This window comes from Protomyctophum bolini (assembly GCF_963924005.1).
Source record: "Protomyctophum bolini genome assembly, chromosome: 2".
In the NCBI taxonomy this organism is placed as follows: Eukaryota; Metazoa; Chordata; class Actinopteri; order Myctophiformes; family Myctophidae; genus Protomyctophum; species Protomyctophum bolini.
In genome coordinates, this window is record NC_137863.1 from 35,736,827 (window position 1) to 35,758,683 (window position 21,857).

The window sequence follows — 21,857 nt, forward strand, 5'->3', positions numbered from 1 at the left end:
ACTTCATTAAAAGCATCACCTCTTGGCGACAAACCTCTTGTTGGACACAGTCTCATCCATCTGAGCACATCCATCCTTACAGATGATGAGAAGCGGAGGCGAAATGAGAAGTGGAGGAAGAACAAGCTTGTGGATATCGAGTGCAGGGTCTTGGTGTTTGGCGGATCAGATGGCTGTGGACTGTACAATGATGCCTTAAAGTGTCATATAGAGATTCCTCTATAATTATGTATAATGTATTTTAATGTTTTATTGTTTTTATGTGATTTATTTGTATGAAATAAAATGTACAGTACTTTTAACCTGGATTGATGGATTATTGGATAGAGAACAAGAGGGATTTTTTAAACTAAAGGACACATTCATTTTAACATCTCAGCTTTTGTGTGCACCCAGACTGTTATGTTGGGCTATAAGACTAATTGAAAGCACGCCTGTGCTTCTGGTGGTTGACATCGTCTATGCATGAGGGGATCATTTGGTACACGGACATTGCTGGTTGTAGGAGTGGTTGCACAACTCAAAAACAAATCCCAGATTGAAAAGAAACAAACATAAACACACTCCTCCTATCTCCTACACTAAAAGACAACGCCCACTAATGTGCATGTGCGGTGATTGGTCGTTGAGAACGAACGGCGGTGACGTCAGGTCGTCGTCAGTGTTGCCATATCCGTTTATTATGAGCGACTTTTGGCTTGTTTTTCTGTGAAGTTACTTGTAATTGTAAAATAAATAGTTGTTGCAGGTTGCGGTTTTTGGAGGCTTTTTTCTAAAGTGGTAGTTTCCTAATGTATTCATGGCCTACACGAACCCTATGTTGTGCCAAGGACCCCACCGGATTTGTGTTTTATTATTATCTACCTTATAAATCTATTTTATAAATGCACCAAGTCTGAGTCTCTGTACATCTGTAATCCACGCAACCCGAGATCCGTTCGCCCCACCGGCTTCAAATTCGACACACCACACCACCACCACAAGGAGTGCAGTGCCCGGCCTTGAGTGAGTCTGTCTGACCCACGCCCAGAACCACCACAAAAGGCCTCTGCCCAGGCTCTGGATATGGAACTGGCCTGACATCACAATGTGTTCTGACATTTGCATAGACTCCATATTTGGGTATGCCTGACAAAGAACTCCATATATGGCATGGGCATAAAAGGGACACAATTGTAATGCATTTCCAACTTGCTGCCGCTATAGTTATTGTAAGAGCCATTTGTACCACCATATTGTTTCTAGGTTTCATTGTCAATTTGACAATCAAGGTTGCCATGGTTACAGGGATAGAGTTTTTGACTGTGTTCATGAGGGCTGGCTGGTGATCTGTATCCTGTGCATTGAGCAGCTAATAAATATAATTTAACGTCTACTCAGCAGACACTTTTGGACATCAGTTATTTTGATCACACGTCTGAACTTCCTCTGCAACCAGTATCATTCATGACCCAAGTATATAGTGATTTAATTGGGCGTTAGTTATTTAATTAATGATAATATTAATATAAAAAACATATTTTCCCAATATTCTTCGATGCCAGGTCACAACGTGTCGCATCTCGATGCTTGTGAGCTTGTAGATCGGCCGTTTTTATAGCTGATGAATTCTATTAGATTAAAATTGCATATTTGTGGAGTGGCTTCTTTTGGACTTGTTTTCGTAGACCTGGCTGATTATTTACCTCGCACAATGAATCTGGCAACACTGGCTTCAGTGTGTGTGTGTGTGCCACCATGGCGGAACGTGATCGAGTTGACAGGAGCAGTAGTAGTCACAGCATGGATAAAAGCATAACTCTGCCACCGGACGAAATATTCCGAAACCTGGAAAACGCAAAGTGCTTCGCGATAGATATAGGTATGTTTTATCATTTCACACAACGACGACGCGGGTTCAATGTTTTTGGTCCTCCTGGTTCCAGGTGTGATACAATGACAACACGTCACACGCCATTATATTGGAAATAAACAAGACTGGGCTTTAGATTATAGTGATCGTATTAACTACCTGGCACAAACGCGGCTCACCTTGACTGCGTGCATCATGTTTATCTCTGTGGCTGAAGTCGTACACACGATCAACTTTAAAGAAGTACAATGGCCGTTTAGCTAGCCACATTAGCATGTGGGAAGTCAAGTCTCAAAACAGCCAAAGCAGCCACCAGTTGCCTACCTTAACGCTACGATATTTTACGCCCTTTCTCAATGAACCTCATAATGACCAAAGGTCTGTTTTCTAGCTGTTGACTAGCCTGCCTGTCAAGTGTCAACTACAGTCCTCGCTGCAATAAATGCTGCATTTCTTTATGCAGGTGGATCCCTAACAAAGCTCGCCTATTACTCCACTGTTCAACACAAAGTGGCAAAAGTGCGGTCATTTGACCACTCTGCAAAGGTACTGTATGTGTGTGACCTCACATTGACCTTTTTAAAATCACAATTGCATGTTTTTTCTTATTTCTTTACTCAACACTATCAAAACACTGTTGCTTCCTTGTGGTGTAAAAGTTGTTCAATCTCTCATACTTGTGTTTTATTTATATGTATATGTTTGTCTAGGATTCTGCAGAAGACAAGCTTTACGAAATATCCGAGCAGGAAGAGATCACTGCTCGCCTGCACTTTATCAAATTTGAAAATGCCTACATTGAAACCTGTTTGGATTTCATCAGAGACCACCTGGTCAACACTGACACCAAAGTGATCAAAGCCACAGGTGGAGGAGCACACAAGTTCAAAGACCTCATTGAGAAGAAACTTGGACTCAGGTGAGTGTCCCAGTGAACTTTGATTAAACAGCCACAAAAAGACGTCTCTATGCTCTGTTATTAGGGGTGAGTTCAATTAATCAATATGGCAATAGAGTGGATGCACGTGACATCATCATCAAACCCGGAAGTTATGCAGGAACGCCTACTGAGTGGCAAAAAAATACTTTCTGGGGCCTTGACAGCCCATGCATTTGAAACAGAAAAGTCCTATCTGATTGCATTAAACAACATTAATGTTAAACTCATGTTGCCTTTTGCTTTGCCACTTGATTTGCCACTCGATGTGCCATTCACTTTAAGCATGCGCATACCCTCTATAATCATATCGTACCATATCGATATGTCAGGAAATGCAGTGTGTGATGCGGCTTTTTGTTGAAATGTTATCCACTACGTTTTTCAAATTGATTTGGAAACTTGAATGTCTCTGTCTGACAATATATTTGTCAAAACAACATCGTGGTCTATGACTCTGTATCGTGATATGTATCGATCGTGTGGTTATTGGCAATACCCAGCCCTAAATTGGTAATTTTTTGGAATCGACGTATAATTGATATCGTATCGTGGCCTCTGTATCGTGATACATATTTATCGCAAGGTTGTAAGAGATACCCACCACTAGTTGTTATCGGACTGCTTTTTACCCTGATATATTCTATGCATGAAAAAGAACAAAGCTTATTAACAAGGTTGGGAATTGGCACAACCTACCAGGCAAATTCTGATTAAAAAAATATTTTGCAGTGGCTGGAATCAGAATGTATTGGCTAGTAAAACGGTAAAAGTGGCAGGTATACATTAGCATGTCTCCAGCCGATATAACCATAGGATAAAACAAGTAGTTTACAATCCAAAATACTTTGCTAATAGGCCTGTAATGTTTTGAGTTATGCTAGAGTGGACAAGGAGGATGAGATGACATGCCTAATCAAGGGCTGTAACTTTGTGCTGAGGAACATCCCCCATGAGGCCTTTGTCTATGCCAAGCACGCCGACTCAGAGTTCCGCTTCCAGAACACCCACCCAGACATCTTCCCTTACCTACTGGTCAACATCGGCTCTGGGGTATCCATTGTGAAGGTAATGATATCTTGAGCAGTTGAGCCAAGATTTTATTTTAATTTAATTTAATTTAATTTTAACAACTTAAAACCTAACATTTTGGGGGGAACATTAGCCCAAATAGCAGATCTGCAACCTTCTTTTTTCTTTTTTTTAACAATATATTTATTGCATTTCTTTTTTTTTGACAAATGGACAAAGCAATACATACCGGTAATACAGACAATACAATTACTTAAATAAGGGCACTTAGATTGGTATCTGCAAGCTTCTTGACCATTCCTCTCTGTAAACTCAGGTTGAGTTTACTAAGTCTAGTCCGACTCTAGACTCTAATCACTTAAACCCTCTAGACTAGAGAAGGTGATTATGGTAAGGTGCTTACTGTGCTGCTGTAGTGGTGTGTTGGTTTGAGAAAGGTAGACTGATGACTCTTAAAGGGTCAGAAACAAAAAATATATACTTTTTCAATTGTTAAAGGATATACAGTATATTTGTTTGATATAGTAGACTAGACAAGGCATTACCTCCACACATATGCCAAATTATGTTTCAGCCTTTCAGGTACTTATTCAGACTGCCTTTTTTAATGAATGTCATCGGTTGTTTTTACAATACATAGTGTGGTACTTCAGTTCAGTATGACCAGGGGTGCACACTATTATTTTGGGCTAGTACTCAAAGGAGCACCTGCCCATGTAGTTTGGTGCGCACATAAGAGCCACTTGTAATGATTAGTCAACACTAGTTTTATTTCTAAGTCTTCTTACAGGACGTTAACATCTCATTTGAGTTCCTTTTGAATGCCTGTCAGCATTCTCTAAATCCCTGTCTCTCAGCTGGTGCGCAAATGCACCTCCATGCCTTTGATCTACCGCGCACCAAACGTTTTGACAACGCATGCGCACTGGCGCACCGCTTGTGTGCACCCCTGAGTATGACTTTACAATCGGTTACAGTCCTTTACCTGCTAATGACCATTTAATTGTATTTAGTAGAGTGGGCAGGAATCTTCTCTACATACTGTCCATTAGATTTACAGCCTAGATTTAGAGTGATGTACAGCAGACTGTATTGTTCTACAGTCTGCTATGGTTTCTGAAACCACTGAGATTACGAACAATAGTACTGTACATAAGTTAGAAAGGTCAGAGCCATAGCAGCCAGACAATGCTCTTGGCATCTTGAAATTGTATTAAAGAGAATCATGGATAACAGCAGAGACAGTTGCTAAGCAGGGGGTTAGATGGGTTTAATACATAATCTGATGGAAGCCCTTTCAGAAGAGCTATGCAATAGATAAGATCATACAATAACTAAATTCACATAAATAGAAAATATTGTGAATGACATTTTGTCAGGTGTCACTGTCAATCCACATTTTCCACCACAGTTAGTAAAAACTCATCTCTTCTGTTGTCATTGAGATTCAAATAATGTCCATGTCTTCTCCCTTTAAATAGGTTGAATCAGAGGACAAATTTGAACGCATTGGAGGGAGTTCAATAGGTGGAGGAACATTCTGGGGCCTTGGAGCATTGCTCACCAAGACAAAGGTATCTCTCTAGTCTTATCCCATAACTGTATGCTTGGTGTCAGACAATTGGTTATTACCATCTCTTAAAAGTGACTCAACAATCTTTATTATTTGTTCACATCATGTAAGTAAGTGCATGTCATATACTGCATATTTAAAACAGACATTGGCCAAAGTGCTGTACAAAAAAAAAAAATATATATATATATATATATATATATATATATAAAACAAAAAATATTGACAGAGAGTGGAACACATACACAAGACAATTCAGTATACTGAGCAGAAATAGATTAAACATCAGGCATATACATTTTGTTCTTTTTTAACCCCTCACAAAATAAAAGGGGGGGGGGACACGGTACAAAGTGTGATATTTATTCAGGACAAGCCAATTGAACTTTGATTGAACTTTTGTTGTCTCTTAGAGATTTGATGAATTACTACAGTTGGCCTCAAAAGGGCAGCACACAAGTGTTGATATGCTTGTCAAAGATATCTACGGAGGATCGTATGGATGCTTGGGCTTGACTGGAGATCTTATTGCCAGCAGCTTTGGGAAGTCTGCTACTGCAGACACAGGTGATGCAAGGACACTTTATTTTACTTGCAAACATGAAAACTTGAAATGTCAAAAAGTCACAGCATACTCTATTACTGTGTAACATTTCCAGGTTAGACATTTTGCTGATGTTCTTTAGTGTGCACAGTAAAAATTCCTCAGTGTTAACCACTTATGCATTACATACTGTGGTTTGTTGTCCGGGTCCCTACTATTTTGAAAAACATTTTCAAATTGTTCAACTAACTAGACGATCGACACGTTGTTTTTTTGCCCAATGTTATAAACGTTTTAAAAAGGCGTTAATGGCGTTGTTGGCGCTGTGGGAGTTGATAAAAAGAAGTTAATTAAGTCCTTGGCAGACATTGAGTTAAGTGCGGTCTAACCTATTCTGTAGCCTCTGTAGACATTTTTAAAGCACAGCTCAAGACCCACTTCTACAACATTGCTTTTAATTGATCTTTTTTTTGTTTGTTATTCATGTCCTCACTGTACTGCATTACTGCTTGTTTTTTAATGTCGTTTCCTTGCTTTTCTTTTTTTTTGTCCATTGCTCTGTAAAGCACTTTGAGCTGCATTTCATGTCATGAAAGGTGCTATACAAATAAAGTTTTATTATTATTATTATTATAACTGACTACACTTGACCACTGAAGGCTGTACTCTTGTGTAAAATCAGATTTATTTTTTCCAAGAATCTGTGACTTGATGACATTCATACTTGCCCCTGGGCTTCTGTTATAAAACCTAAAAAAAAAGATTTTGAAAAGAAAGTGTGCAAATGGGACAAAGTCAAGGACTTATTTCTCTCAGGGAAGACAGATTGCATCTCTTCTCGTGATAACGCATACTTGCAATTCCCACTCATGGGAACGGAATAACTGGTGGGAATAACTGGCTTAACCGACCTTAGGCCTTGTTGTAGACAGTGCAGCCTAGTTGTGTTACTGTTGAGAAATGTGGACATGGCATTGAGCCAAGATAGACACACTCCCTGATTATTGTGAAGTGGGTGAACGGTTAGGTTTGATAAGCATTCATGTAAAATGATTAAAAAACTTGCATTAACTTTTAACGTTTATCGTTCTTCTGTTTCTGTATGTCTAATATCGATCTATAGAATTCTCCAAAGAAGATATGGCCAAGAGCTTACTCCACATGATCAGTAATGACATCGGGCAGCTGGCCTGCCTGTACGCCAAGCTCCACAACCTCTCCAGAGTCTACTTTGGAGGCTTCTTCATTAGAGGTCATCCTGTAACAATGCACACTATTACTTACAGTATCAACTTCTTCACCAAGGCAAGGACTCCTCTTCTGTATTTACCCTAAGTGCTTTAACCATGTTGGGAACTGTCTAGTCCAGAAGTGAATATGTTATCAAATGGGGATGGGCAAAAAAAACGATTCACTCAAATATTGTGATTTTTTTAATGCCACAATTTTATTTTTTATTGGTATTTGGTAATTGTTGAATCGCAGAAGGGCAATATAATTAAGAATGGCAATGTAAATTGAATCGATCGTAAGTGATTCATCCAAGCCCTATTATCAAGATGATAAGCTATCTTTTTGCCCACCTGGACTTTCCTCATTGTCATGTTAAGCCAATGTGAACACATTTGTTAAATCCAGTTTAGGCCTGCTAACAGTTTTATTGCTAATTGCTATTTCACATTTTTTGTGTTGCAGGGTGAAGTTCAAGCTCTGTTCCTGAGACATGAAGGCTATCTCGGTGCCATTGGAGCTTTTCTCAAAGGAGCCGAGGAAGACAGTAAGGGGAAAATCCCTCACAGAACACAATTTCCCAACCAACATGATTTGGTAGAGTTAATGCCAAAAATCTTTTGGAAAATGATGCTGCAAAAGTTTGACAAATGCATTGTTATTCCTCCATCAATTTTAAATGTGTTAGTGGAAATTGACATTTGTTTATTAACAGTTACTTCTACTGAGAGAAATTGTCCCATACAGATTCAAATAATTCTGTTAGTGTAAGTTCTGGAATATTTAGCAAGCCTGAAACTGTATTATCAGAGAGATTTTCTAACTCGTTCCTATTTCTTTACTGTTCCACCTCAGTTCTTGCCACCTCAGTTCTTGCCCACTCCATGCAAACCTCTCCCTCACTTACAGCGAAAAGGGAAAACGGTTGGGAAACTTGTGGTATTACAAAAATAAATCAACTTTCAATTTCCCGAGATCAAGTATGCATATCATCTCGGACTTTAAGGGGTGAAAGTATGGCCTATCCTCAATTCATCTACTTATGATTAACGGGGCTCCTTTGTACTTCTTTCAGTCCTTGATATTAAAATAATAACCTTTTAATTGTTTTGGGAACATGACCATTTTGGGGGAAAAAAGATTGTTGGATGTTGTACTACGAAAGAGAAGTATCTGAGATTCACTTCATGATTACTATTGTGAAATATCCAGAGATCTGAATGATTAAAAATTCAAGAGATTAATCAGAAATTATTTAATCATCACTAAAATGGAACAAAAACAACTGAACAAAATCCAAAACCTCCACTCTGAGTGACTTTAATAAACTTAAAAATATATATTTTTGAAAGAGTTGTAAATGCCCAAACTGTCCCTCGTCTTTATTTAGATCCCAACCAGTACAGTTGGGGGGAGAATTATGCTGGGAGTTCCGGACTCATGAGTGTCTCTCCTGACATGAATCCCATGCAGCGTGCACGCAGCGGAACGGTGAGTACACATCCAATGATGACCACTGTTAAAGGAGAATTCAGGACTAGCTGTTTTCTTACCATAATCTGATGTAATGTTCTTCATACGGTAACAGGACAGCTCACTCCTTTTCCACCTCAGAGTCAAAAGTGCGGACATCTCACCCCGAAAGTCCAGATAACTCACCGGTCATGTCGATGAGATGTCTCTACTTGTGTCTGTATCATACAGACAGACATAGGGACGGACGGACATTGCTGGTTCTAGGAGTGATTGCACCACTCAAAAACAGAGAGAGAGCAAGAGGGGTGAACACTAGATGGCAGTAGAATAGAGTAGTCTCTTTTTAGTTTGTGAATAAATGGATGATTAATCCTTAAAAAAGAATTATATATGTCTAGAATTATATATATATGTATATCTGTCCCCCAGTTGCACTCATCCCCATTACACAAGTCATTCTCCCGTCCATAACAATAATGAACTGCCCCTTTAGTGACATCACCAACATGAATTACGTTTGTTATTTCAACAATATAACTCCCCTAATGAACATTCTACAGAATATCCTAGAACGAGTGGTACAGGTGAAAATTTACAAAACTCCATTCGGAGCACAATTGGGCACGTTGGGTCTCGCGCTAATTCGCTTATTTTGATCGCTCGATCACTACACATCTGTCTTTCATAATGACAAGATAAGATCCACCATTTTTAAGTGTACTAATTGTGCTGCCGTAAAAACTAGCGTAAGACCCTGCATGCTCGGAGCTGCGGTGGACTCTGGATGGAGTTATGAAATGTCTCTCCTGTACCACTTGTTCTAGGATATAATAACAGATTAAGGTAAGGAAACTGCTAGTCTGGAAATCTCCTTTAAATGGCTTCATCCTATTAAGCCTTGACTTCATGGAGTCACCATTATTGAATTTTCGAATCCACAGCCCTCTTGAAATAATCTGTCTGACTGTCCTCTTTTAATTTCTTCTACACACCTCTTCATACCTGTCTGTGTTGTAACCCTTTCCTTCAGTTCCCTGTAAGTACTTCCTCATGCTTTGTGTGTGTGCTAGTTTGATGAGTGTCACATGCTCAGTACATTGCTTTCTAGCTGTGCAGGTTTGGCTAGTATATTTGGTCATGCTAGGAACTGTTTTAATCCTGATTTATTCATAAATTGAGGTCTCATTTGTTTTTTTTCCAAACTTGCTTTGTAACGTTTCTCAGCTGCTAACTGCAGATGCTGTAGTGATCGCTTGATTTTACCTGCCCTTTAAAATAATGTTTTGTTGAAATCTAAGATAATGTGAGAATTCTATTGGTGTGTGTGCAGTGGTTGACACTAACGGTAGCCTGACTGCCTGTGGCAAGTAATTAAAAAATTCAAGCAAGTTGAGTTTTGAATGAAGTATACTGTAGGGTTTAAGTGGTTAACACACATAGATATAGATGCATGCATTATTGAAGCAATGCGGCTACCATATTGCCAGGGTCACGCCTTGCTTCTGAAAGTATCTATGTACACACTACAGTATGTCTATTGAAGCAGAAGGTCCACAATTAAAATAACTTTCAAGCGGTTTGGTTTGTTACAAGTGTCAGAGTGTAGTTATGATATAGGATCGTTGTTTGAATCAGAGAGGCTTGTTGTCTGTATCAGCCAGGGCAAGGAAGTCTTTTCACAATGCACTTGGCATTGCTGGGCCCCAATACCTAGCCATGTACCTCAGACATATTTCTTGCAGTGGAGTTGTGGAAAGTTGCCCTTGCCAATATGGCTGTGACGCAAGGTTAATATAGACCAGATCACAATGTTTGTGAACAAACTGGTATTTCAGCGTCAAATGTAGATATATATATATATATATATTTACAATATAACATATACGGTAGTGTCCAATTAACTATATCTCTTTGTTTGTTATAGATAGCTACAGGTTGACAAAGTAATACATTTCTACGGGTCAATAACAATATGTCAGTGTCCTGAAATAAGTCAATATAATACTATTCCAATGTGACACTGCTGGCGTTATCTAGACTCTACCCAGAAGTCTAGCCGCAATTTGCAACTCTGGATTTTTTTTATTATGGGATGAATCTAGAGTTGCAATACCCTCCATTAACTCCCCATTCATCCAATTTGCGTTTGCGATCTGCTTGTATTAAACAACGTTAAACTCACCAACATTGCAGCTCTAGGCCGCCAAGCTTGAATTATCCTCTTTCAATCTGCCAAGCTTTTGTTTCATAAAAATCCACCGTAGACATGTTATGAGCTACTTTCTGTCAAGAAATTCTGTGCAGGTGATTCTTTTTGTTGGAGTTTGGAAGCACTCGTTTTTATTAATGGGTCGTGCACTGCGGGTGCCTCCTGCATTATGTGCAAATTCGAAATGGGTGGTACGCAGGGCCGTTCAGTGACTTCGACCAGTGCTTCCAAACTCCAACACTTGCACTTGCAGAATCACTTGCACAGAATATCTTGACAAAGTAGCTCATAAGATGTGAAAGAGGATAATACAAGCTTGGCCTAGAGCTGCAATGTTGGTGAGTTTAACGTTTAATACAAGCAGATCGCAAACGCAAATTGAGTGAATGGGGAGTCAATCGAGGGTATTGCAACTCTAGATTCATGGAAGCACTGAGAAAACTGTTCTTTGTCCTTTTTTTTTTCAAACTTAACTACAGGAGCGGTGGTCTCAAACATAGAGGAAAACATGACCGAACACGACTCTCTCACTGTATAACAAAATGAAGTAAAAACTTCTATAGACTGAGACTTAGGGAAACATTTTTCCTTTTATTTTATCATGCTCATAAAGTTATCTGTGCTCAAAGTGCAATTAAAAAGCAAACGTTTCGGTCCTAAGACTTTCGTCAGTGCTATCTATATAGCACTGACGAAGGTCGTTTGCTTTTTAATTGCACTTTGAGCACAGAGCACCTTATGATCATGATAAAATAAAAGGAAAATGTTTCCCTAAGTCTCAGTCTATAGAAGTTTTTACTTAATTTTGTTATACAGTGAGTGAGCGAGTCATGTTCTGTCAAGTTTAACTCTAGATTCATCCCATTATGAAAAAATCTAGAGTTGCAAATTGCAGCTACCCAGAAGTCCATTTTTGATTGTGGTGTAATTTTGTCCAATCTGTATGGTAAAGTATGTTAATACAATATTACTTATACAATTGAGATGGTTGTATTTTGTCTGTCTGCTCTTCTATTGAGGCATTTCGATCGTGTCAAAGGTATGTCTCACCTAGACACAAGATCTGACAAAAACTTTGACCTGATGGTCAATATTCAATTTATCCCCTGAGCAAGCACCTGGGTTCCATTAGCTCAATGGTAAAAATGTCAGCACTTGCAAATCTAGGGTAGAAGAGGAAAGTTACAACGTGTAGCTTTAACTAAAATCAAAACGAGGCTTTACAAATAATCACTTTGTGAAAATACCCTTCGTTTTGTCCATTTACTCCATATATAAGCCTAGTATTTTGGTTGTATATGAAATCTTATCTTCCATTTGTTTATCTTTGCCAGTTTTAATAGTGGATCCTTTTTTTAAATGGTATGTTTTTTTTAAATTATTACACAATAAATGTTTTTATCTCAGCCAAAAATAGCCCAAATTACTAATGACTAATAAAAACTAAACACAAATGTAAGCATTTTCACAAAATGATAACTAAACTGACAAACCAGCTTTGAAAATATATGAAATGTACCTGAAACAGAAGATCAATGGGGTGGCTGGTCAATGCGCCACCATGGCATCTACTGTCTGAGAGAATGTGAACAAGGCTTCATGTTGTCATCTCACCTTTGCCTCTAGTTTGACATGTTGGAGATGGATCGTCTGGAGAGGAAGCTTGTGAACCTGCCTCTGCTCCAAGATCCGTCCTCGTACATCCCAGACACAGTGGACCTCACAGAGGACGCCCTCGCTCGAGAATACTGGCTCTTCTGCTTCGAGGAAGCGCTAGACGGGGTGTGATGATGATAGTGTCTGTGTCTCTTTGTACTACTGCCAAAATTGACAATATTCAAACCGTGGTCATAATTTTCTCTTACGTCATTCCTCCTTTACACCCCTTATTTGGATGAGATTTTCCCCAAAACTAGGGTTTTAGTTTAATTGGTTGGTTCTGAAAATGATTGCTACATGCTCCATGTGGCTATAGTTGACTTCTAATAGTCTCGTCAATAAATTACATTAACATGTAGGAACGTATTGCTGCATATTTGTGAACATTGTATAGAGATTTTCTGAGACACTGCAAAATCTATGGCCATTTGTCGACCACATGCGGTAAAACACAGCCTGATGTCAGCTTGGTGTGTCTGGGCATTTATTCTCGTGTGTCTGTCTGTCCGTCCACTCCCAGCATGGCTGATTAATTGGAGCTTTGTGTCTTTGAACAGGTGGTGAAGAGAGCTTTGGCGAGCCAACCGGACATCCCTGAGGCTACTGAGCGAGCTGAGAAGTTCCGTCAGAAATACAGACACAAGCTGCAGACCCTCCGCCATCAGCCATTGTAAGGGTTCTCTCGTTTCTTTCATGTCAAATGACCCACAAATGATTGCTTTTAAACATTTGACTTCATTGCCACACAAATATAAAGAGCAGTCATTTCTTATATTCTTTTTAAATGCCACAAAAATAAATAGAAGCAGTTACGTCTTGCATACGTTTGAAATGTCAGTTACTGTTATACAGTACCATTTAATTATATTTAGTGTAGACGTACTATTAGTGTGGCCAGGGATTTCTTAATTTCATTGCTCACACAGCTACTGCCATTTGACTAAAGTCCTGTGTATATATATATATTTTTTAAAGAAATGTTTGGCATTGTGCATTTTCCTTTACAACCAAAGCTCTAAGCATTGGACACATTACATTTGGAAAGGCATTAAGCATAACATTTGGAAAATAGTAGTATTAAATAATAATATCCAATTATGAATATATCTTATGCTTGGCCTGCTTAACCATTATTTGTTTGACTTGTACATGTACTGAGCCATTCTGATCTACCTAAGAATACTGATATACATGTGATGCCATGGTCGCTGCTTTATCAGGACATTGCACTAGTCGAAAGGTAATGGTTAAAGCATGTCAAGTCTAAGATATAACAAGTCTCCCCTAAATGTCAAACTATTCAGAAATGTACAGGTGCTGTTGCACAAAATCGGTCATTTTTAGAATCATGAAAAGTCCTTGCTTTTTATAGGTCATGATACTCAATTAGCCAAAACCTGAACACCACCCAAACTGCTCTTCCTCCGACATTAGAGCTGCCTTCCTGTCATCCTAGTAGTTGTGTGTTTTGTGTATATACACGTATATTTTCTCTCTTGCTAATGTAGAGTGCTTCTCTTCTCACCTAGTGCTTATGGATCCCTCACTGTCAGAAGTCTGTTAGACACGAGGGAACACTGTTTAAACGAGTTCAACTTTCCTGATCCATTCTCTAAGGTCTGAGTGAAATCTATCTCTCATTCACTCTCTCTCTCTTTTTTCCATGTTTCCACTGCTCTTTGTAGTTAATCTGTTTCTTGTACTACAACTGCTCTTATGTCGGGTTGCCACTGACTGCTCAGTGGTCTAACAAACTTATTTGTTAGACCAAGTTTCCGTTTATTTTTTAACCTCAAAAATCTGGAGTTAGACAATGGGAAATTAATAGATGACAAGTAGCCTTTAACTTTTTATTTTGGCCTCAGTAAATTTCAGCATTTTTGTGGTATTTGGTTTATAATTTTAAACCCAAGTAACAATTATTTAATTGTTTTCAGTGGGGAAATAGAAGCTGCATCTCATACAGTTTGTCTGCTCTGTTCCAGATCAAACAGAAGGAGAATGACATGGCTCTCAAGTACTACCAGACTATCGTAAAGGCCCTGGAGCTACTGAGCTGGGAGGAGAAGCAGTTTGCTCTGGTCAGAGGTGTCCTGGCTGGGAATGTCTTTGACTGGGGGGCCAAGGCTGTGTCTGAGTGGGTACATTTCATGGTTTCAGTGTGTTTTGTTGTTTTTTGCCAGGTGCTTGAAAAGCATCCTGGCCTACATTCACTACTACCTCTAGCAGCGAACTAGTAGACACTTCATGATTGGCTGCCTCGTCTCTAGGCTGCTTCTAAGCCAATGGGAGATTTGCCCATTAAACCCATAGAACGGCATAAACCCATACTTGTGAGCTTTGTGAGCACAAACTGATTATACTCTAGATGTTCATAAACTAGTTTTCTGCACCTGGCAGTTATGACTCGTCATTTATTTTCTTAAACTACAGGCTTTAGTAGTTTAAATCAGTCCTTCTGCCATGTTTGCAAGCCATAACTGGACCTCTAAGTCAGTGATTCGCAACCGTTTTGATTCAAGGTACCACAGTTTTATATGCATTAACCCATTAAGACCCAAGGCCAGTTATACGAATGTCTTCTAAATCAGTAGTTGTCACACTTTCAGACAGTAAAACTCCATTTGGTTCTTGAGTTTCAGACTGTAAAACTCCATTTGGTTCTTAAGTATCAATCATTTAGCTGGGGACCCCCAGAACCCGCTACCGCAGGGTTCCTCAGACCCCACATTGGGAACCATTGCTTTACATCTTGATTAGTTTGTTGCCAGGACAACTGAACTTAATGCCACTTAATTTCTTTTTCAAAATTACTGTCCCCTCATTATATAAAAAGACAGAATTCGTAATTAAACTGCAGTTAATGAAGTCTGTATAACAAGGCTTTATGGTTTGTTTTGTTTTATGTTTTGCTCCACTGTATGTACAAAGCTGTTTCAATTCCCAAATTAACTGGTGCACACTGTTCACTGTTGTTCATTTACGCAGTGTTCTAGAATCTGATCCAGAGTTTGGCTTTGAGGAGGCTAAACGGCAGCTGGAAGGTATGGAAGCTACTCTCCTTTTCATCCCCATTTGTATTGTATTACTACAGTATGTGTATGGACTGATACTGTTTCAACACATCTCCTTTTTCTTCATGTATTGGTCTTCACTATAACCGCTAACTGCCCCAGATACGTAGGCCGGTGCCTTGCATGGTTGCCTCTGCTGTCAGTATGTGTGAAATATGAGTGAATGTAATACACATTGTACATAGTGGATGAGAAGCACTTTGGATAAAGGCGCTATAGAAAGACTATTTTCTATCAACCAATAGCTGGCATTAATGAGGATCGATATATGTTTTAAAATTGTAAAAGTTCCTTTAAGCTATTAGTAATATTGAAACGTTTTTATACAATATATTGTATTACCTTAATCGCACTGGCCTATTGATTTAGCTCATCTCTACATGCATGTTTCCTCAGAACGGCCATGGCTTGTTGATGCCTATGACCAGTGGCTTGAAAGAATGAAGGTCTGACTTTTGCTCACCTTTTAATAACATAATTTTGTCTATTTCACTGCATTTATACCATCGTGTTCATTTAGCACACTTTGGCTTTTATTTACATACTTTACATTACAATGTGTAATGTCTATCTTGCTGGAAATGCAAAATATAATTTGAACATAGTCCATCCTGGTTTTCTCTTACAGGGTCCTCCTCACAAGTGTGCCTTGTTTTTCGTAGATAATAGTGGAATGGACATTATTCTAGGGGTGATGCCCTTTGTTAGAGAGCTTCTTTGTCGTGGAACAGAGGTAAGAAGACCCCCTAATTTACTACTGATGACTAATTTGACTAAAATACCCATTGGGAATCTTAACGTTTTATCTCACCCTAATGACACTTTTACACACTAAAATGTTAATTTAACTGTGACTGTAAAAGGAGATTTTATTGTGTAGTTGTAAACACTATTATACTTTGCTGCACTAGACTTAGTTAAACGGATGTGAGTTGGCTCTGTGCTTTCCCCCTCTACAGCAAATCTCTTTGCCAAAACTAGCCAGATCAGCTATTTTGTGTGTTTGTGTGATGTTTCCTCTGAATATGGATGATGCGGTTAAAGTTGTTAACCATGGTCTATACATGGCCCCCACCTTTTTTCCACTCATCACGTGGAACTTGTAGTTCAGTTGGTTTCACAGAATGTTTGCCAAATATTTGCCTATTATGACATTCATATGGTTAATCACTTATGCCCCATCTCTTGGTTTTCTTCATAGGTTGTGCTGGCCAGCAACTCAGGTCCAGCTCTAAATGATGTGACAAATGGTGAGCTGCAGATATTGACAGGACGAATAGCTGAAATGGATCCTGTGATTCAGTGAGTATTGGAAATGCTTTAAAAAAACAATGCAAAGTTTAATACTTGTCTAACTGTGATACAGACTACGCATTTAAGATAAACAATAATGTAATGGCACTCTCCGTCTCATCCAGCAATACATTCAATACATTCTACTACGATACATATTGTATCTGGTCTTAATTACAGTCTTTATTACACAACTCAAGAGCTTTCCCAATTACGATGCACGGTTGTGCATTAAGCCATTAAGAATTGAGGTCGATTCTACAATTGCCTTTTAGATCAGTAGTTGTCAAACTGTTTTGGGCTGCGGATAGCAGATGTATAAGCTTGCAGCGCAGCACGAAGTGATGCAATGTGAGCTTCTATAACTGATGTTTTTGAGAACCACTGTTCTGAACCAATGTTCTATGTTGCTATATACGTATACAGCTCCTTCTCAATTCATTGTAGTATTAAAACCTTTTTTGGTTTTAATCTTGATGATTATGCCATACAGCTCATGAAAATCCAAAAATCCCATCTCAAAAGATTAGAACGAGACCACTAAAAAAAAGCTTTTTTAATCAAGAAATGTCGACCATCTGAAAAGTATATTAATGTATGCAGTCATTATTTGGTCTGGGCTACTTTTGAACAAATAATATCATCAATGGGGCGTGGCATGGAGGTGATCAGCCGTTGTCACTGTTGAGGTGTTATGGAAGCCCAGGTTTTCTTTGATAACAACCATAAATTAATTTGTATTGTTGAGTCTCATGTCTCACACCTTCCTCTTGACAATACAACCTAGATTCTCTGTGGGGTTCAGGTCAGGCCAGTTGGCTGGTCAGTTAAGCACAGTAATAGCATGGCCAGTACACCAGTTACTAGTAGTCCTGCTGGAAAAGGAAGATCAACATAATGGGCCAGTCAATCTAAGGTTTGACCAAAATAAATTGCAATAGTAATCATTCAAGGTTTTTTAGGGTCATCCCAATAACATATGTTTTTGGATCATTTTGTTAAATGTTTTTAATTGAATGTTTCACCCTAAAGCCCCATAGCCACTGCCTAATTGCTCATTGGAATTCCCTGCGGCTCACAGAGCCTGAAAGTGTAAATGTGTTGATGTCATCGTTGTGCAGGTTGGGATTGAAGGAGGACAGACTGACATTAGTGCAGAGTGGCTCCAGCTCTCCATGCCTGGATTTGAGGTTAGTCACAGAACCACGCTCATATAATATTGTTGTTGTCGGGCAGAAACCTTTTGACTCCAATGCCCAACTTTGTCAGACAAGAGTGTCACACAAAAGTAGCAAAAACCAAAAATAGCTGATCGACAAGCTCACAATTCATCACAATGCAATACCATCACTAGATATTGTGACTAAAAAAGTACATTGGATCAATTTGAACACAGGTTATTTTTGTTCCATTTCTAGGCTGTATTTCAGAAAATGTGCTTATTTAAAGTGCTGAAGGCAAATCGTGTTAATTTATTACATGCATGTTTTTAGGGGTATTAAGGGCTGCTGAATCCAAATCTGCTGTATGTAAAGCTAAAAAATGGCAGCTAAGCCCTCAAAATGGACCATTTAAAGATGGCGGCCACCACTATACTGGAATTATTACATATTTTTTACCAAACAAAGTAGATTTGTTTTTTCTTTTAGGTTTTCATATACGGGGAATCCAATTAAGTATTCTGATTTGAAAGAAAGTGTGAGGAAACTGCTTAAAACTCTATTGTGAAAAATTACATTTATTGATGAATTATTTCGCGTTAATCAGTTTAAACGCACCAAATTATTCCCAGATGTAGCCCAGGGCATGCTCTAATGATTTAGCTAGGGCACCCAAGTCTGCGACCTTCGGGGTTGCCACAGCGACCAAATCCAATATGGCCACCACCACCTATAAACGGTTTTGACTCTAAAGTTTGAACCAAATTATCTACAAATGCAAACTTGATATGTACAATTGATCTGGACAATTATAGACACATGTTGAAAGGCTTAAAGGCTTTATGATTGGGTGGACCCTGAATTAGCATATTACATACTGTAAAATGTGTACATGCATTCCTGTGAGTACCTAACCATGTTCCATCCTCTGTCTCCCTTCCTACACTACCCAAACCCTAACCCCCACCTCAGCCGTTTGGACAAGGTGCTGGCACAGGTGGTGCGGGAGCGGAAGACCGACCTGGTGGTCATTGAGGGCATGGGCCGGGCCATACATACCAACTACTACGCCATGCTCAGCTGTGAGAGTCTCAAAATGGCCGTCATCAAGAATTCTTGGCTGGCTGACCGGCTGGGTGGCAAGCTCTTCAGCGTGGTCTTCAAATATGAGGTACCGCCCGTCAAGCACCAAAGCAAGGACCCCGTGGCGCCACCGACGCCCTCGTGAGCCCATGCACGTGGAGGTTCATTAGCATAAGGGCCTGAACCTTGACAGAGGATGAGCGCCGGATATCAGGATGTGATGGTGAATGATATTACTGCCACTTGGTGAATGACTGATGGTGTGTAATTAAACAGGTTTTTGAAGGTAATCCTGATCAGGGAGGTGCATATGTAGATTTTTCTTTTACATTCTTGCTCCATTTTGTCTTTTATTGAGTGGACATTGGGTTTTATTTCTTTGATGTCTCTGCTCAACGGCTGTGCAAGTAGTTGCCACCATCTCTGCTACCCACTGCCCTCATTCCATGACTTGAGGACCGCTGTCATTGGATGGGAAATTGTCTTTGATTAATCTGGGAACCTATTTGGGGAAAATAATTATATATATATATATATATATATATATATATATATATATATGCGCTTGTTGCCATACCAGCGCCATGCTCGCACAATGAAGATGCTTTGGTCTGTGTGCACAGTCTGCACACCATCAGGGTAATTAGCTTTCAGTTGTAAAGCTTTTATTTAGCAAAAATAAGAATGTGTGGCTAATGTGCCTTGAGGCTAAGGTGATCAAAGTGTCATTCACTGCAAATGCAACCAGCTTTTTAATTCCTGTTGCAGGTTGCATAATTATTTTTTTTAAGCAATTTCACAGTCATTTATACTGAATAATTTCCCCCCCCACCCATTTTCATCCAATTACTGCCAATGGTTGAATTGAGGTTATCAAATAGTTAAGTGTTGTATATTACTATTATCCACAGTGTTGTGAGAACATAAGTTGCCCCATGAAAACCCTTTTCATAGTTGGAAAGAAGTTAGAAAAAAAAATACATTAAGTACACCCTTTTGGCAGATAACTTATAGATGTTTGTTTTAAATCAACTCGGAGGAATGTTCGTGGAATGAGTCATCTTCCTTCCTGACCTCCCATGTCGATCAAATATTTGTAGTGTCTTTCTGATGCTTGACTCAAGCATTTTGCCATCGACTGAGGCCGGAGTTGCCCGGTGTACTGTAGATCCCTTGACTTTGCCCTGAGGCTCTTGGAGGCTGTCAGACTTCACCTGACAGCCTGAACTAGAGAGATTTCTGATGATCTGAAATGCTCACAACGCGTCACACCTTGAGCTTGTAGATTGGCTATTTTCACTGTTTTATAATGACTTACTGTAAATCGTTATGGACAAAACAATTACGGTAAATATTGTATATCATGTGGTTGCAATGTATGTGGTGTCCATATTATTATTAGGCTTCCATTAAACAAGAAAGTAGAAAAATATAAATTTTCCTGGGTTACACTTAGTTTTTCACAGCACTGCAAGTAGCTGGTAATGATGATTCAGGGATGAGAGTAGAAGCACTTTATCTTACAGGGCTTGTTTGGTCTGATTTGGCTTTGTTATTCCACAAGGTGGCAGTATTCAACTGAAGTAAGTTTTTTGTTTTTCCTGAAGGTGCCTGCCTGATGTCAGAGTCAACACTGCATATTTATGCTTTTGTTGCATTTCTGTCATCAAAACACCATGAAAAAGCTAGATGTGTTATGATGTTATTGAACCAATGGACCTGCTGGTCTTAAGGTACTAATTGGCACAGGTGAATTACTGTCAAAATGATATTGGCATGATGAAATAAATACTCTTACAGTATACAGTAGATTTCTTTTTAAACATTTTTGAAATAACACCACTTAAAACAAAAAAAAAAGCCACACTATGAGATTGGAAGGTGACTCACTAATGTGTTTGTGATTTCACAAGTTCACTTTAAGGTGATGGATAAGATTTTGTCCCGCCTTGCTGTCAAATGATTCCCAAAGCTATATTTGTGTCAAGTGGACCCACTTTTGCGATAATTGCATTGTCATTTGTACATATATGTGATATATATAATACTGTTTTGTGTGTGTATATAATTCATTTGCATTACTCCATATATGCTGACAACGCACAACTGTGTATTATATTCTCCAGACAATCAGTTTTAATTAAAAGGTGAACACTTATATTTTATTAATTTCAGTTGGCGTGTTTCTTCAGCTCTGCAACAGCAGCAGCGAGGGAATTTCAAGGAACCTAATGAACTAGGAAGAGATTGGGAGAGCTGTGAAGTGGTACATGCACCCATATTTAAAGCTTTTAAACTACCCCGGAAGCTAGGCAACTCAGTTTGTGGTAGTGGAGGCCCGCTGTGCGTGCGCACTTGCCGGGGAGCTGCAGGCTTATAATGTATGAAGGTGCCCGGCAGGGGGTCTTCCAAAACCCCTGCTACCCTTCTCCCTCACTAGCTCCGTTGCCATTGTGTTTGGTGCCTACGGTGTGTGACGATAATCTGTCGGAAAAGTCTGCTACTTTTAATCTGTTATTTAAAATGTTCTTTTTGGAGTCTGTTTTCCACTACCGGTACTGAAAGATCCGGGTCAAGTGCTATTTGCATAATTCTCCTTTAACCTGAGCACAAGATGTCCAGGTTTTGAAATGTGCTTTAATTTAGGCCTTTAAAATGCCCAGATGTTATGTCGTTTTCTTATCTCTTTTTGTAGTCATACTAGGAAACTACAAAAAATAGCATAGTAACAGAAC

The 21,857-nt window shown here is 39.1% G+C and overlaps 1 protein-coding gene across 2 annotated transcripts; it reads left to right on the plus strand.

The window, feature by feature from the left end:
* Positions 1-1,736: 1,736 nt before the first annotated feature.
* pank4 (pantothenate kinase 4 (inactive)) lies at positions 1,737-21,419 on the plus strand. 2 transcript variants are annotated; one of them, XM_080777284.1, is made up of 19 exons: positions 1,737-1,861; positions 2,316-2,398; positions 2,563-2,771; positions 3,665-3,857; positions 5,303-5,395; positions 5,808-5,961; positions 7,062-7,243; positions 7,634-7,715; positions 8,559-8,659; positions 12,480-12,635; positions 13,070-13,182; positions 14,042-14,129; positions 14,498-14,649; positions 15,501-15,556; positions 15,983-16,032; positions 16,215-16,319; positions 16,788-16,888; positions 18,001-18,069; positions 19,012-21,419. In XM_080777284.1, exons 1-19 carry the CDS (start codon positions 1,738-1,740, stop codon positions 19,265-19,267), a joined length of 2,367 nt encoding a protein of 788 aa, XP_080633410.1. In that variant the 5' UTR covers position 1,737; the 3' UTR covers positions 19,268-21,419. The 2 variants fall into 2 exon arrangements, with proteins under 2 accessions (XP_080633410.1, XP_080633411.1); XM_080777285.1 differs by having other exon boundaries at positions 3,674-3,857; positions 19,012-21,418.
* The last annotated feature ends 438 nt before the right edge of the window (positions 21,420-21,857 follow it).